The 14,820-nt window shown below is 37.9% G+C and overlaps 1 protein-coding gene across 4 annotated transcripts in view; it reads left to right on the forward strand.

Annotated features, from left to right (window-relative positions):
* RECK (reversion inducing cysteine rich protein with kazal motifs) overlaps window positions 1-14,820 on the forward strand; it is an 89,052-nt gene that overhangs the window by 42,595 nt on the left and 31,637 nt on the right. For all 4 annotated transcript variants that reach the window (XM_077912517.1, XM_077912519.1, XM_077912518.1 and 1 more), the window contains 5 exons: window positions 4,385-4,597; window positions 6,163-6,299; window positions 8,342-8,482; window positions 10,136-10,324; window positions 12,278-12,400. In XM_077912517.1, coding sequence (XP_077768643.1) covers window positions 4,385-4,597; window positions 6,163-6,299; window positions 8,342-8,482; window positions 10,136-10,324; window positions 12,278-12,400 — 803 coding nt within the window. The remainder of the gene's footprint in view (window positions 1-4,384; window positions 4,598-6,162; window positions 6,300-8,341; window positions 8,483-10,135; window positions 10,325-12,277; window positions 12,401-14,820) is intronic.

The raw sequence follows: 14,820 nt of genomic DNA on the forward strand, positions 1-14,820 counted from the left end.
GCTCCCTGCTACTCCCTTTCCCTCTACCGTTCCCCTGCTTGTGCTCTCTCTCTCTCTTTCAAATAAATAAGTAAAATCTTAAAATAAAAAATAACATTCAGAATATTTTTAAAAAGGTATTCAGAATATTATTTCAAGTAAGAAAATTGAGATATCTTTACAGCTGATGATTGAGTGTTAGCCAATAAGGACCTGGCTTAGAGATTGAATAAATTTGAAATCTGAAATGTTTGAAGTTAAACTTGGGCGTGTAGTCTGGCTTCTGGGGATGGTGGAGTAGTTTGTATCAAACTAATACTTCTGCAAGTACCAATTATGAACTCTGTACAAAATATTTGGTAAGTATTGTTTTAAAGACATTAGAGGGTGACCAAAAGCAGGAGGGGCTGTATCTCATAATACAGAGAACCACACTGCATGAGAGCACATTTATCCAGTTTTTCCTTCATGGGCACTCTCAGCCCCCTTGCATGGTATAAAGAATTCAAGTAAAAAGCATTAGTCTTGGCCTGAGGAGTTAGAGATCAGAGTTTAGGACTGCCAGAGTAGCTAGATGCAGGAGTAGAAAACCCCAGAAAAGTGGGAACCATGAAAGGAGATGTCCTCAAATCTGCAAACTCCCCATAAATCCTTAAATTTAATAAAGTGACAGTATACAAGGTTAACATACAAAAGCCAATTGTATTTCTGTATGTTAGCAACAAACAATTGGAAAATGAAATTTATTTTAAAAATACAAATTTATACGATTGCATCAAAAAACATGAAATAGAGTAAATCTAACAAAAGAGGTATAAGAACTATATATTGAGAACCAGAAAACTTTATAGAAAGAAATTAAAGACAGTGAATAAACAAAGAGAGGTACCATGTTCATGAATTAGAAGACTCAATATTTTTAAGATGTTAATTTTTCTGAAACTGATCTCTAGGTTCTTTTTTTTTTTTTTTTTTAGATTTTATTTATTTATTCATGACAGACACAGAGAGAGAGAGAGAGAGAGGCAGAGGGAGAAGCAGGCTCCATGCAGGGAGCCTGACTTGGGACTTGATCCCAGGTCTCCAGGATCACACCCCAGGCTGAAGGCGGCGCTAAACCGCTGGGCCACCAGGGCTGCCCTGATCTCTAGATTCTGATCCCAATCAGAATCCCAACAGGCTTTTTATTTTATTTTTTTTTAAGATTGATTTATTTATTCACGAGAGAGACAGAGACACAGGCAGAGGGAGAAGCAGGCTCCATGCAGGGAGCCCAATGTGGGACTCGATTCTGGGTCTCCAGGATCAGGCCCCGGACTGAAGGCAGTACCAAACCGCTGAGCCACTAGGGCTGCCCCACAACAGGCTTTTAAAAATAGAAATTGGCAGACTAATTCTGAAATTCAACTGAAAATATGAAGGACCTAGGATAGCTGAAAGAATTTGTTAAAAATAACAAATTTGGAGAACTTACAGTACCTGATTTTGACCCTAATTATAAAGCAACACAAAGTGAAGCAATATAAATTGGCATAAGCTTGGGCAAATAGATCAGTAGGACAAAACAGAGATGCAAGAACAGACCCACACACAGTAAATTGATTTTCAACAAAGGGAGCAAGTTAATTCAATGCAAAAACAAAACAAAACAAAACACATCTTTTCAACAACTGTTGCTGGAACAGTTGACTGTATGAAAAAAAAAAAAAAAAACCTCAACCTCAATCTCACACCATATACAAAAACTAATTTAAGGAGTACCTAAGCAGTGCAGTCAGTTAAGTGTCTAACTCTTGGTTTTAGCTCATGTTATGATCTCAGGGTCATGAGATTGAGCCCTGTGTCAGGCTTCGTGTTCAGCATGGAGTCTGCTTGAGATTCTCTCTCCTCCCTCTACCCCTCCTGCTCATTCCTTCTCTCTCTCTCTCTCTCTTTCAACAAATACATAAATAAAATTAACTGAAGATGGATACTAGAACAAAACAAAAGCTGAAAATGTAAAGCTTCTAGAAGAAAACATAGCAGAATATCTTGAAAACCTTGGTGTAAACAAAGATTTTGTAGACAAGAGACAAAATGTACTAATTATAAAAGGAAAAAATTAATGAGTTAGGGTTCAACAATAAATACTTGTTCACCAAAAGACACCATTTAAGATTTGAAAAGGCAGGCCACAGTTTGAGAAAATATTCAGTGTATCACATTTGCACACTTACAGTCACACAAATTTGACAAAGGACTTGAAACCAAAATATATAAGTAACTCTTACAATCCTATAATAAAAAGTAAACCCAATAAAAAAAAAAAAGGACAAAAAAATCTCAAGGGTCTTTCACCAAAGAAGACATCAAAATAGACATTTAAGTATATGCAAAAGTTCTTTGTCATTATTTATGCAATATGTAATTAAAACTTCAGTGAGATGCCTCTTCACACCCATTAGAATAGCTAAAATTAAAAGACTGAGAAGCAAAAAAAAAAAAAAAAAGACTGAGAAGCATGTGAAGCAAGTGGAGCCCTCATACTTCACCGATGAGGATATGAGATGGTTTAAGCACTTTGGAGAATTTTCTTGCAGTGTCTTAAAAAGTCAACTCCATGACCTAGCAATCCCATTCTGAAGCATTTATTCAAGAGACATGAAAACCTAAGTCCCCCCAAAAAAGAAAAAAAGACTTATACAGCAGCCTTATTCATAAGAATCCAGAATTTGGAGAAAAATAAGTCAATCATGGATCAAGAAGAGAATGAAAGAGCATATTGTGGTGTATCCAAACAATAGAATAGTACACAGCAAGGAAAAAGGAAAAATCCAAACTACTGATAAACCCCATACGTGGATGAGTCTTATGTTGAATGGAAGAAGCCAAACACAAAATATAATCTTTATAATTTCATATATATAAGTTCTAAGAATAGGCAAAGTAATCTATGAGATAAAGATCAGAAAGTCATTGCCTTTGGAAGGAGGAACTGGCTGTAGGGGATCATAAGGGAACTCTATGGGGTGATAGAAATATGCTATATTTTGTTTGGGGTTTTGATTACATGGGGTGAATACAATTTTCAAAACTTACTGAACTCTTAAGATCTATACATTATATTCTTTGTAAATTATATCCCAATAAAATATTTTAGCTAAATAAAATAAATTTTTAAATTTTAAAAATTTTGTTTATCAAAAGATACCATTAAGAAAATGAAAAGGTGAGGGGTTACCTGAGTGGTGGTTTCACCTTAGGTCATGATCTCAGGGTTGTTGGATCAAGGCCGATTTTGGGCTCTGTGCTCAGTGCAGAGTCTGCTTGAGATGCTCTCTGTCCCTCTCCCTCTGCCCCTCCTGCTCATGCTCTCTCTCTCTCTCTAAAATAAATACATCTTTAAAAAAATGAAAAGGCAAACCACAAACTGGAAGAAAATATTTGTTATACATATATCTGACACAGGACTTATATCCAGAATATATAAAGAACTCTTTTATAATCAATAGTAAAAAGACAACTTTTTCTAAAGAGGGTGAATAGCTAGAAAGACACTTCACAAAAGAAGATACCCAGATAGCCAATAAGTGCATGAAAAGGTGTTTGATGTGATTGGTCATCAGCAAAATGCAAATTAAAACCAGTAGAGTACCACTGCATGCCAGCAGAGTGGCTACAACTAAAGAGACTGACAACAGTTCCAAGTGCCTGGAACTTTCATACATTGCTGCTAAAAGTGTAAAATGGTGTAACCACTTTGGAAAATAGTTTGGCAGTTTCTTAGAAAATTATGCCCCAACAATACCATTTGTGGCCATTAAGAGACACATGAAAACTGGACACAGACTCTGTCTATAAACAGGTGAATGAAAAAAAGAGTGTTTCTTAAAGTGTGGTGCATGGTCTCCCAAACACCATGAGATCAAAACTATTTTTTTATAATAATACTAAGATGTCATTTGTTCAAACTCTAAATTCGAGTATAGTTCACACACAATGTTACATTAGTTTCAAGTGTACAACTTGGTAATTTGACAAGTTTTATACACCATGCCATGTTCACCACAAGTATAGCTCCCATCTGTCCTGTTTGTATATTTCATTTTTATATTATATCTGTTTCTAAAAGTTGGATCATTTACTTTGTGATATGAAAAAATGGTACAATCTAAAGATGATAGCCCCACAAAGAGCATTTTGAAAGTTCAACTGCATCACAAAATCTTTGTTAAAAAGGAAAGATGTAGTCACAATCTTAATGTGTCTACGTTGAATCTCCATACATTCAAAGCTGATATTCTTTGATGCGTTGTATGTACTTAAGAAAATCAGATTTTCCTGCTACATCAGTATGTTAGGATTTTACCTATTCTCTCTAGAAAATAATTGCCTCTTGATTCTTTCTGGCCTTTTTTCTTTTCAGGCCAACAGAACTTTTCAGGAGTTGTAACGCTCAGTCAGATCAAGGAGCCATGAATGACATGAAGCTGTGGGAGAAAGGAAGCATAAAGATGCCATTTATCAACATACCTGTTCTTGACATTAAGAAGTGTCAGCCAGAAATGTGGAAAGCAATAGCTTGTTCACTGCAGATTAAACCTTGTCATAGTAAATCCCGGGGAAGTATTATTTGCAAGTAAGTTTCTTTCCTCGTAATGACTCTCCAGTCTTGGTTCAGACCATGATTTGAACTGTAGCCTATTTTTAGTTTTCTCTCCCACCACTTCCCTTTGCCTATACTTCCCACATGTTAAATTTCCTCCTCTGCTTAAAATACTCTTCCATCTTCACTTACCCACTGCCTATCTTTCTTAGCCTCTCTCAGATGCATGTCATTCCTATGGAATCTTCCCAGATCTCTCCAGCTAATAGTAATTTATCCTTCCTACAAATGTCTATAGGCCTTTATTTGAACTACTCTCATGGGATTTAGTTCCAGAAACATTTATTGAGTACCTTCAATGTGCAATTCTGTTTTTATATTTAATATGTGTACTTTTATTCTGTTAGAGTTTGTTCTCCTTGAGGAATTTATTCTTCCTTGTGACTCCTTTTTCTTGTCTCTTCTTTTCTCTTTTTCTCTTCAGGGATTAGCATAATCCTGATACACAGTAGGTGTTCCATACATGTTTGATGAGTAAAGGAATTAGTGAATATAGTCATTAGGGCCTGTTTCTAGGGAACATTTTGTGAATTGTTTGCTTAGGAGATCTAGGATAAAGATAAAAAAAGCTGCTGTGCTGGGTAAAACCAGAAGCATTAACCATGTAGTAATTTATGCCACCTGATCTTCAAGCATCTATTTTTCTAAAAACCAAGTTACTATCCAGCCCCTAAGTTGTTGGTGTGTGTCTTGGTGTTATGGGGCACTTGATGACTGATGGCATATTATTTCAACCTTAAACAGTGTCCACATCTATTCTGTGGCATGACTTGGGGAAGACCTGAGTAAGGAGAAAGATGAAGAGTAACTTTAGTGACAAGCAAGAGGCAACCAGTGGGAAATCTATGGATTCTTAGCATGAAAACTTAAAGAATCAAATCCCTTTTGAAGACTAAGAAAATTTTAAAGTAGTGTACTTTCCAGTTGTTATGGGCCAAACACCTTAATGTTGATAATTTTTAAAATATTTAAAAAGAGAATGGGAGAGAAGGAGGAAGAACCAAGCAAGCATAAGGTCCTGAAAGAAAGGATTTTGCAAAGAGCAAATCAGACTAGTCTAGTTTAATTTTCTTTCTTTTTTTAAATTTTTAAAATTATTTATTTATTCATGAGGACACAGAGAGAGAGAGGCAGAGACACAGGCAGAGGGAGAAGCAGGCTCCATGCAGGGAGCCCGATGTGGGACTCCATCATCACACCCCAGGCTGCAGATGGTGCTAAACCGCTGTGCCACCCGGGCTGCCCTAATTTTCTTTCAAAAACAGGGACAAGCCACATTGATCGTAGTAACAGTATGAGTATAAAATTTGAGCGAGGCCTTTGATCTCAGATAAGAGGAAAGGATGCTTTGATATTACAATACATTACTTACTACTATGCAACCTGAAGTCTTCTCTGACTTCTGATTTCTTTTGCCATTACTCTAACCTACCAATTGAAATCATTGTTATGAAAACTCACCTTCTAGAAGGCTTCAGAAACAGAATTGATGTTGACAAGACAACATGAGATGATTTGTGTGTATTTTTCTTTTTAAGATCAGATTGTGTGGAGATTCTTAAGAAATGTGGGGACCAGAATAAATTCCCTGAAGACCACACAGCTGAAAGTATTTGTGAGCTTCTGTCACCTACAGATGACCTAGAGAATTGTATACCTTTGGATACATACCTCAGTAAGTACTTTGTTTTTTTAGATTTTGAATACTTCTCCCTTCCATCTCTGCCCTTCATGTTTGCTTTGGATGCACATCTATCTGCTGAAAATGTGTGGTTTAATGATACAATCTCAATTGCAGACTCTTATTTGTTTGGCCCTTTTGCCCTTGGAAAGAATTATCATCTTAAAATACATAAGCACAAGTGATGATCTTATTCTAAGGAACTGATGTACTATTGTCAATCAAGAATTCTGAGCAATGAATCTGGGGTAATCATCTTAGATAACAGCTCCATATCATTGTCATGATTTGACCAGGAAGTGGAATTTACCCCTAGGGAATCTTTAGCTTTTAGTCTTCAGAATATTAGTGGACCTGAGCCAAGCTTGGCTTAGACCAACCCACCAACGAGGGAGTAAGGAATGACGGTCTGGGTTAGTACTTGAAAATGCAACTTTTGTCTCTGCCAAAATAATTCTGCTAAGAGCTAGGCCAAGAGCTAGAAGAGTAAGTTGGGTATCCCATTGAGGGATCCTGAAGCTGAGTGTCTTAGCAGGAGAGGACCCTGTGCCTTGGAAATCGGAGGGAACTCCTACACACCACTGTTGTTAGGGTAGCGAAAGTGTCTATTGCTGCCGCCAGGGGGCGTTAGTGCTCTGAGCTGGCTGGAAAGGGGGACCAAGAATTCAGCTCCTATTTAGTTTTCCTTTGTTAGGACTGAGTTCTACTGCAAATAACAGAACAACGGGTAAAAGAAAAGGAAAGCCATAAACAGATAGATAGATAGATAGATAGATAGATAGATAGATAGATAGATAAAGTAAATAAGTAAGTAAGTAAGTAAGCCCAGGGCTGTTACAGTACTCCACCATCCAGAGTCCACGCTCCTTTTGCTTTCCACACTGTCCTTAGTGTTTGGCTTCCATCATCAAAGTTACTTCAGGTACTTTATCATCTCAACATGGCTCCTGGAATTCTAAGCACCATGTCCTAATGTAAGGGAAAACCACCCTAGCTGTAAGGGAAACTGAGAAAGATGATCTTCTTAGCTGTGAACCCATTGTGTCATACTATTATTAGTAAGCAGGAAGAGAAGAGTAGATGCTAGATTTGCAGCTCGTGATATCAGCCACACTTTCTTAAGGCCAACATACTATGTCCCTCAACCTTTATGACCAATATAGCACCCCCCCCAATAAAAAAAACATTGTACTAGAGTTTAGACCTCCGTGGCTTTGAACAGACCACTTCTTTCAACCTCAGCTTCCTTATTTATAAAAAGATTGGGCTGTATGAGATGAACTCCAAGAACCCTTATGCCTTTATTAGCCCCAGTCTGAGTCTGGCCTAAAATCAAGTGAGCAAAACTAATGTATTCACAAGCCTAGACTCTATTTGAGCAGTGAAATATATGTGTAGAAGGGAAAAAATTAAAGAAATGTTTTTGTTTGAATTTTAACACTCTTTAAATATCACATACACTTTATATGAAGTGAGACTCTTCCATGGTCATTATTTCACAAGTTGACAAATATAATCATGGTACAGGATCCATCTTACTATAATGAATTATTATAGTTTATGGTAAAATGTGCAGAGTTATTCCTCTTAGGCATAAGCACCTATTTGGCCACCCTATCCAAAGTATACTTACCACTTTCCATCCCTTTATACTACTTATTACTTATCATTAGGTAACTTTTTAAATTTATACACACAGAGACACACATGTATACATATACTCCTAGTCTATTTCCCAAATGTAAATTCTACAATAGAGATTTGTCTATTTTGTTCACTCCTGTACCTCCAAAGCTCAGAACCTTTCCCAGTATATCATAGGTACCCAGTAAATAAACAAGTGAATGAATGTATATATGTTTATGCTAAATTCACAAATGATCAGAGAATCTCTGTGTTTTGATAATTTACTAGAATTAGGCCTCACTTTCTACTCACAAGCTCTCCATTTATTCTAGCCATAATTAATTCAGATAATTTACAGACCTCTGTTACCTTTTTGGGTTGGATAATCCGATCTGTGTTTGGTTTTTCAGGGCCAAGTACTTTGGGTAATATTGTAGAAGAGGTCACTCATCCCTGTAACCCAAATCCTTGCCCTGCTAATGAGCTCTGTGAGGTAAACCGGAAGGGGTGTCTGTCTGGAGATCCCTGCCTTCCATACTCTTGTGTTCAAGGTAAGACGTAGATGGGTGTGGATGTGGGGTGAGTGTGGATTTGTGCTGCTGGTTATGTCTTTATAAGGATTATCTTTGGAGTGAGCTCACAATGAACTTTACTTTCTAAGTTATGTTTTTCTGTAATTTTGAGGTTTTCCCCATAAACATGTGTTAGTTATATAGGCAGGAAAAGACAAAGACAAATGTAATTTTCAATGATCATTTAGATTGTAAACTGATTCTCATGATGAGCTACAGGGTTCTTGACAACAAAAGAAAAGAAAACCTTGAGCCAGTTTTTTGTACATTCTCTCCCATGTTGTAATGTTTGAAAAAGTGTACTGCACATTATTCATGTTTTTTCTTTTCTTTCCTTTAGTTATATGGAGAAAAGACATACTCAAGGAATGTACAGTTATCTCCATAAGCTTAATGTTTTATTGAGATGCATATGATTTTAAGACTGATTTATTTTTTGAAATGCAGGAGGCCTCTTGAATAAGAAATATTTATCCCATTGGATTTTGATGTCTTTATCTCTGTGCATCCTTTTAGAGTACAGTGGCAACATTTTGCTTCCTTTTCCCTATTTCCCAATTGAAAATGTTTCTTTGTCATATTAAAATCACCATTTAAAAATGTCTGTGAAAATAAATAAAATCTTGGGGCACCTTTATTGCTCAGTGGTTGAACGTCTGCCTTTGGTGCATGTCGTGATCCCAGAGTCCTGGGATTGAGTCCCGCATCGAGCTCATCTGCAAGGAGCCTGCTTCTTCCTCTGCCTATGTCTCTGCCTCTCTCACTGTGTCTTTCATGAAAAAATAAATAAAATCTTTACAAAAATAAATAAATGAATAAATAAGTATATCTGTGAAATAGGGGTACCTGGGTGGCTCAGTCAGTTAAGCATCTGCCTTTGGCTCATGTCATGATCCTGGAGTCCTGGAATCAAGTCCCACATTGGGCTCCCTGCTCAGTAGGGAGCCTGCTTCTCCCTCTCCCTATGCCCCATACTCATGCTTTCTCTCTCTCTAGTGCTCTCTCTCTCTCAAATAAATCAACAAAATCTTTTTAAGAATTATCTGTGAAGTAAAAAGGAATAGAAGATTAAATTAAATAATTAAATAACTGTGATGTCTCAAAGGATCATTTATAATATCTGTGTAATACCAGAATATATCAGCTATAGAGTCAAGATAAATCTTGTTAAAATTGGAAATGAATGGGTTTTCCTTAAGTCCAATGAAGTACTCACCTTTACTTTGAATTTATAATATGCATGCTTTCCATCACTAAAAGTTTTCCTGACCAAGTGTACTCTAAAAATATTATCAGTTTTTATAGTCCATTTTAAAAATATCTGTGATTTTTTAAATATCCTTGGTAAGCCTAAAGAAGTAAAAAACAACAAGAACAACATACCTTATAGCATTTTTGTACTGAACTATAGCTAGCTTTGGGGTATAGATCCGTAATCACCACCATCTCACGGACCATAGACTTTTCATATGAGAGGAAATAGTTTGGTCAGTGAATCAAACTAATTCTTCAACTTAGTGAAAGTTCTATTACATAATCTTTAGTACCACACAGTGCCTATAAGACTTATGTAAAATATTTTTAATGTTATAGAACAATACCATCTCTCTCAGCTTATTTTTGTTTGTACAGGTTGCAAATTGGGAGAAGCCTCTGATTTCATTGTCCGTCAAGGGACACTAATTCAGGTGCCATCATCTGCAGGGGAAGTTGGTTGTTACAAAATTTGCTCATGTGGACAAAGTGGACTCTTGGAAAACTGTATGGAGATGCACTGTATAGATCTTCAGAAGTCGTGTATTGTCGGAGGAAAAAGAAAAAGTGAGTCTTGAACTGTATTTGCGTTTTTTCTTTTTATTTTTTTTAAGATTTATTTATTTATTCATGAGAGACACAGACTGAGAGAGAGAGGCAGAGACATAGGTAGAGGGAGAAGCAGGCTCCTCGCAGGGAGCCTGATGTGGGACTAGATCCCAGATCCTGGGATCATGACCTAAGCCAAAGGCACGCCCAACCACTGAGCCACCCAGGCGTCCCTTTTCATTTCTAATATGAGATTAGTTATCTTAACTTTATAAGAACATTGGGTAGATTCCCACCAAAGAGTAAGGTCTACAAATCATATCCTCCAGGGCAGCATTTTTCAAACTGTACTCTACAGGACACTAGGACTTCTAAGGAACCTTCTTAGGAGCCTCCTCAAGAAGGGATTAATAGGGATCCCTGGGTGGTGCAGCGGTTTGGCGCCTGCCTTTGGCCCAGGGCGCGATCCTGGAGACCCAGGATCGAATCCCACGTTGGGCTCCCAGTGCATGGAGCCTGCTTCTGTCTCTGCCTCTCTCTCTCTCTCTGTGTGACTATCATAAATAAATAAAAAATTTTAAAAAGAAGGGATTAATAGCTAATAACAACTAATTAATTAATACTTACTGAACTTTTAATTGTTTTAAGCACATTCAGTCCTCGGCCTGACTCCAAAGCCCTTGCCTTCCACAGGAAAGGACCCATGTGTGTTCTTCCCATCCCTTCCTCAATTGTGTCTCTTTACCAGTAGTAAAAGTCAGAGTTTGGCATCCTAGATAGTGAACTGGAGGGTGGGAACTACACTGTTGACTAGGCATTGGGACAGAGCACATGAAGAAGTGCCTCCCTTTGATGCCCTCTCTAAAAGTTGGAGGGTCTTGTTTTCTCACTGCTTCCTTAACCATGTTTTGCTTATAGCCCTAACAACCATTCATGTCAATATAAAACCTCAAAAATTGTGGGGAAAAATGCTACTTTTGAGAATGTACTCCCCCACAGCTGTTCACTCTGCTACCCTCTCCCCTCCATTACCCTATACTCATCAACCAGAGTAGTTCAGCTTTAATATGCCTCTTGGTTTACTCTTCTGTCTGAGATCTTATTTGAAAGAAGAGTGCTTTTGGCTAAAAAGAGCCTGTAATTGTCTGCCCTAGAACAAGTCAGGTATTCATTTTTTAGCCCATATTCCACTTAGCCAAAATGTAAGGTAGGTACCATGTATCACAATATTTGAGGATAAACAAATTCATTCCTTCCATGAGTTCCACTGGCTAAATACCTATTCTTTACAGAAGAACATACTAGCGCCTTATGGGGCTAAAACTGGGGTGAGGGATTGAGGTCATGCTGTATATGATCAAATGGGGGAGAATTGGAGCGCAAAAGGAGCAGATCAAGTGTCTTCAAGGACCTAGTCATTCCTGCCAGGGCATCAGGAGAGTCTTCAATTCAAAGATGGCATCAGGGCTGATTCTGGAGAGATGATCAAAGTTCCAGAAGGAGAGGAGCAGTGAGGCAGAAAGGGAAGCCAAAAACATTCCCAGATAATAGGGAACAGTCTGGTGAGACTAGCCATTAGGGGTTTAGAGAGAAATGGTGGGAGGTAAGTATGAAAATATAAATGTTACAGATTTAACTTTCTAGTCTGTATATTCAGAAGTCATCTTTCAAGAATTTCTATTTTAAAACTTAAACTAGGGATCCCTGGGTGGCACAGCGGTTTGGTGCCTGCCTTTGGCCCAGGGCGCGATCCTGGAGACCTGGGATCGAATCCCACGTCGGGCTCCCTGCATGGAGCCTGCTTCTCCCTCTGCCTGTGTCTCTGCCCCTCTCTCTCTCTCTCTGTGACCATCATAAATAAATAAAAATTTAAAAAAAAATAAAATAAAATAAAACTTAAACTATTACATTTTTAATTTATGATTTACTCATAAATGCATGTAATGGGTCAACATTTTCTCTTTTTCTCAGGTCATGGGACATCGTTTAATATTGACTGCAATATCTGTTCTTGTTTTGCTGGCAATTTGGTGTGTTCTACCCGCCTATGCCTCAGTGAGCACAGTTCCGAAGATGACCGTCGCACCTTCACAGGTAACCATGGCCACCCATTAGTGGCCATCATCCCTTTATACCCATTTAGCTTCAAGATAGCTTTGCTGGGCTAGCCATAACTGCAGATGTACACAGTAAAATAAATACATAATCCGAGAACAAGGTACTTTCCCTCTCTGGATCTGTTTCCTCCTCTCTGAATGGAAGACATTAAACTAAAGGGTTCCTTAGGGGCACATGGGTGACTCACTCAGTTAAGCATCTGCCTTCAGCTTGGGTGGTGGGATCAAGCTCCATGTCAGGCTCTCTGCTCAGCAGGGAGCCTGCTTCTCCCTCTCCCTCTGCCTACCACTCTGACTGTTTGTACTCTCTCTCTGTCTTTCTCTGTCAAATGAATGGGTAAATAAAATCTTTAAAAAAAAAAAAAAAAAAAGATTTCTCAGGACCCTTCCAGCACTAGTATTAAAATTCCATGGGTCAAAAAGAACAGGGCCAAGTGATTGGGACAGTTTCAGTTAAGAGGAACTTTTCCACTTGCTAAAATACCCCATCCACCCCTACCATTATGTTATAAAATGTATTTGATAAATTTGTTTGTGTTCTAGTGTTTTTCTCATCACCTTTTTCCCAGTCCTGCCTTAGTTTACTGGATCATTAGGTACAGACACCTATAAATAAAGCTAGATGTAGGAAAAGCAAAGAATGCTCCCTCCAATCTAGTTTATAAAATCTAGAAATTAGATGTTAATATCTGGCTTGAGGAATTTCTGGAATGTCAAAGGGTAATACCGAAGACAAGACAAGGACAAAGTTTGTAAAGTCATCATTGTAGGTTCCTTCCACTCTTCATCTCCTTAGGGAAGGGGAAGAACAAGAAGGTACCTTAGGAAATTATTGTAATTTTGAGACTTAAGCATTTTTATGAACATCTCTGAGTTGTGTTTGGACTAGGACAATATCTGAGTCTCAAGAAATGTGGTATACTTTGTGGCCAGTAAAATCTCCTTAGAGTCTGCCAGCTAAATAGTCATTACCTTCATTTATCCCAGAACATGAGGGGTTATATGCTACAGGTGAAAAGGGTCCTGCTAGTTGGAAAGTTCATCTTCCAAAAACATTTAGATGTAAGTAAGTTGGTAAGTAAATTAAATAAATAAGTAGTCTTCCGCAGAAATCTTTAGTTCACTCTTCATCCCCAATGGTTTTATGGTTTCTCTAAGCAGAATGAATTGCTCTTATCAAAGCAGAGCTGATAAAGGATAATAACAACAATGATGACAATAAAGCCCCAGGGTTGGTACTCAGAGTGGATAGAGGATGGGGTGTTAGTCCTGCTTTCACTTCTCCAGAAACCTGCTGCACACTTCTTATTTCTGATTTACTTTTTATTTCCAATGGGCTGGAAGTACAAGGTCAGTAAACTCCTAATGTGTTCTCCTTCCACCCCTCTCCATGTGTAATACTAACTCCTGGGAAAGAAGAATCAACTTGCTGCTGCAGTGGCATGAAATGGAGTAAAGGCAGCTACCTGGCTCCTCTTTGCCCAGAACCAAGAGTATTTTAGATCTAGAGCAAAGCCATTCCCAGTTGATTCCCGACCGTGCTGTTGCTGTCAACAGCTGTAGCTGCTTCTCAAGAAAAAGGCATCTCCTCTCACTAGCCTCTTAACTTACTGGAGCATAATCCAGCAGCATAAAGCAAAAGAATGTCAAGAAAGTAGTTTTCTTGATTGATTGCTCATAAACATTTTTAAGTCTCAAAATTACAATAATTTCCCAAGTACCTTCTTGTTCTTTTGGTATTACCCTTTAATACCATTCCAGAAATCCCCTAAGCCAGACTTCAGATGTCTAACTAGATTTATACACTAGAATGGGAGGAGCATTCTTTACTTTTAGTACCTTTAGCTTTGTTTACAATTTTTTTGCTCTTTTCCCACCCTAACTACAATATTTTACCACCTCTTCATTTTTAAGATTCTTGCTTTTTTACTTTCATATTTCTACAATTACAGGTCCTAGATATATTTTCCACTTCTAGATTCCCTTCAACATACTCAATTTTGGGAGATATACAAGATATGGGTTTTTTTGTTTTGTGTTTTTTGTTTTCTCTGCCTCATTTTGTTCTACAATGGCTGAAGTTTATACCTTCTAAAACATGACCACTATGCACCCAAAACCAAATGCTATACCATGCTGGTTCGTTCTGTGAGATGCCTCATTCCCATTCTGCCCTCCTTTTTTATTTCATTTATGTTTTGGTGGTCAACGTTGGAGCCCTCTACAAGTATTTCTGGTTTATATAAATTTGGGACTGAGCATCTTCTAATATATAGAACTTAATATACTCAGAAACAAGAGGATCACCCTCTAGAACCCCTCAGGTGGACTACATTCTCCCTCCACTCTAACTTCACCACCACCATCTCCCAGTCCCCCCACTGTTTTTCTCTTCTC

This window comes from Canis aureus, chromosome 10, assembly GCF_053574225.1.
Source record: "Canis aureus isolate CA01 chromosome 10, VMU_Caureus_v.1.0, whole genome shotgun sequence".
Taxonomy (NCBI): Eukaryota; Metazoa; Chordata; class Mammalia; order Carnivora; family Canidae; genus Canis; species Canis aureus.